The 1,966-nt window shown below is 44.6% G+C and overlaps 1 protein-coding gene across 5 annotated transcripts in view; it reads left to right on the forward strand.

The window, feature by feature from the left end:
• Positions 1 to 1,966, forward strand: part of vav2 (vav 2 guanine nucleotide exchange factor) — a 122,566-nt gene that overhangs the window by 94,254 nt on the left and 26,346 nt on the right. For all 5 annotated transcript variants that reach the window (XM_048613536.1, XM_048613539.1, XM_048613537.1 and 2 more), the window contains one exon: positions 94 to 180. In XM_048613536.1, the coding sequence (XP_048469493.1) occupies positions 94 to 180 (87 nt within the window). The remainder of the gene's footprint in view (positions 1 to 93; positions 181 to 1,966) is intronic.

The following is a 1,966-nucleotide window of genomic DNA, read 5'->3' on the forward strand; positions in this document are numbered from 1 at the left end:
GGGTGTCTAGGGGGCTGTGTGGTGATTGAATGTGTGTGTATGGGGTGGTGGTGGGTTGTGTCCGAAGTGATGGTGTGTGTGGTTCTGTTTCAGGATCTGGCAATGTACATCAACGAAGTTAAGAGGGATAACGAGACCCTGAAGAAGATCTCAGAATTCCAGTGCTCAATAGAGAATCTGGTGAGCGCAGAGGGTTAAGTAATTGATCAGAGCATGTCTAACATAGGGAGTTGAGTAATCGATCAGTTGTTCTGGGCACAGCCCTCGCTCAAATCTGAACAAACAAATTTCGGAACAGGAGTCACGCACTCTGTCCTCAGGCTTGTTCAGTCATTCAATAGGGTCATGACTGATTTGATCACACCTCATACATACCACCCCCCAATAATTTTTCACCTCATTGCTTATCAAGAATTGACTTACCTCTTCGTGCAAAAGTATTCCAGCAGTTTTCAATACCTTTGGAGGAAGAGTGTTCAGAACCCTCAGTGAGAAAAACGTCTCCTTATCTCTCTTTAAATGTGACCTCGGATTTTTAAATAGTGAACTCTACGTCAATATTCTCCCATGAGAGAAAGTATCCATATGAAGGCAAAAGTCAGGAATACTGGAAATCTGAAAATCACTGACAATGTTGGAGAAACTCAGCAGGTCTGGCAGCATCTGTAGACAGAGAAACAGAGTCCTTCAGAATTCACTTCTCCACATCCACCCTGTCAAGGTCTTTCAGTGTTTTATGTTTCAATCAAGTTGCCTCTTACTCTTCTAAACTCCAGTGGATACAAGCCCAGTCTGTCAACCTTTCCTCATAAGGCAACCTGCTCATTCTAGGGGTTAGTCAAGGAAACCACAGAACTGCTTCCAATGTATTTACATTTTCACCCTCCCTTAAATAAGGAGACCTATACTGATATGATGCCACCAGTGCCCTGTATGACTGAAGCATAGCCTGCTATTTTTTATCTGGTCCAATAGCATTCTGTTGGTTTTCTTAATGACTTCCTGTACGTGCATGCTAACATTTTGATTCATGACCGAAGACACCGAGATTCCTCTGCATCTCGCAGCTCTGCAATCCCACATCATTTAGATATTAGGCTTTTTTTTCCCTTCCTGTCAAAATGAGCAGTTTCATAATTTCCCACATTATACTCCATTTCCCACATCTTTGCCACTCACCTAACTTATCAGTATCTTAATGTAGCCTCCTATGTCTTCGTCACAGGTTACAATCTTTCCTATCTATGTCCCATCAGAAAATTTAGCAACTGAATGTGCCATCCCTTCATCCATTGTAAATTATAAAACATTGAGGCTCCTGCATGTTATTTACTACAACTAACTTCAATAGGTTGGTTAAACATGATTTCCTTTTCACAAAAGTATGTTGGCTCTGCCTGATTACCTTGAACTTATCCAAGTGCTCTGCTATGATGTGGAGATGCTGGTGTTGGACTGGAATAGAAAAGGTCATAAACAGACAACAACAGGTTGTGCGCGAGAAAGACAGCAAAATTGCTCAGCAGAGACTGATAGCCAAGTTCCATATCCATGAGGACGGCCTCAACTGGGATCTTGGGCTCATGTTGCACAACAGGTGACCCTACCATACTATATACTGTCACACACACACATTCTCTCACACACGCACACAGACTCTCTCCCACACACAAACACACTGTCTCACACACACGCGCTCTCTCACACACACGCTCTCTCTCACACACACGCTCTCTCTCACACACACGCTCTCTCTCACACACTCTCTCTCTCACGCACACAGTCTTTTTCACACACTCTCTCTCTCTCTCACACACACACTCTCTCTCTCTCACACACACACACACTCTCTCTCTCACGCGCACAGTCTCTCTCATGCACACAGTCTCTCTCTCGCACACCTTCGCTCTCGCACACCTTCGCTCTCGCACACCCTCGCTCTCGCACACCCTCGCTCTCGCACACC

The sequence above is a fragment of the Rhincodon typus genome, chromosome 28 (genome assembly GCF_021869965.1).
Source record: "Rhincodon typus isolate 14 chromosome 28, sRhiTyp1.1, whole genome shotgun sequence".
Classification (NCBI taxonomy): Eukaryota; Metazoa; Chordata; class Chondrichthyes; order Orectolobiformes; family Rhincodontidae; genus Rhincodon; species Rhincodon typus.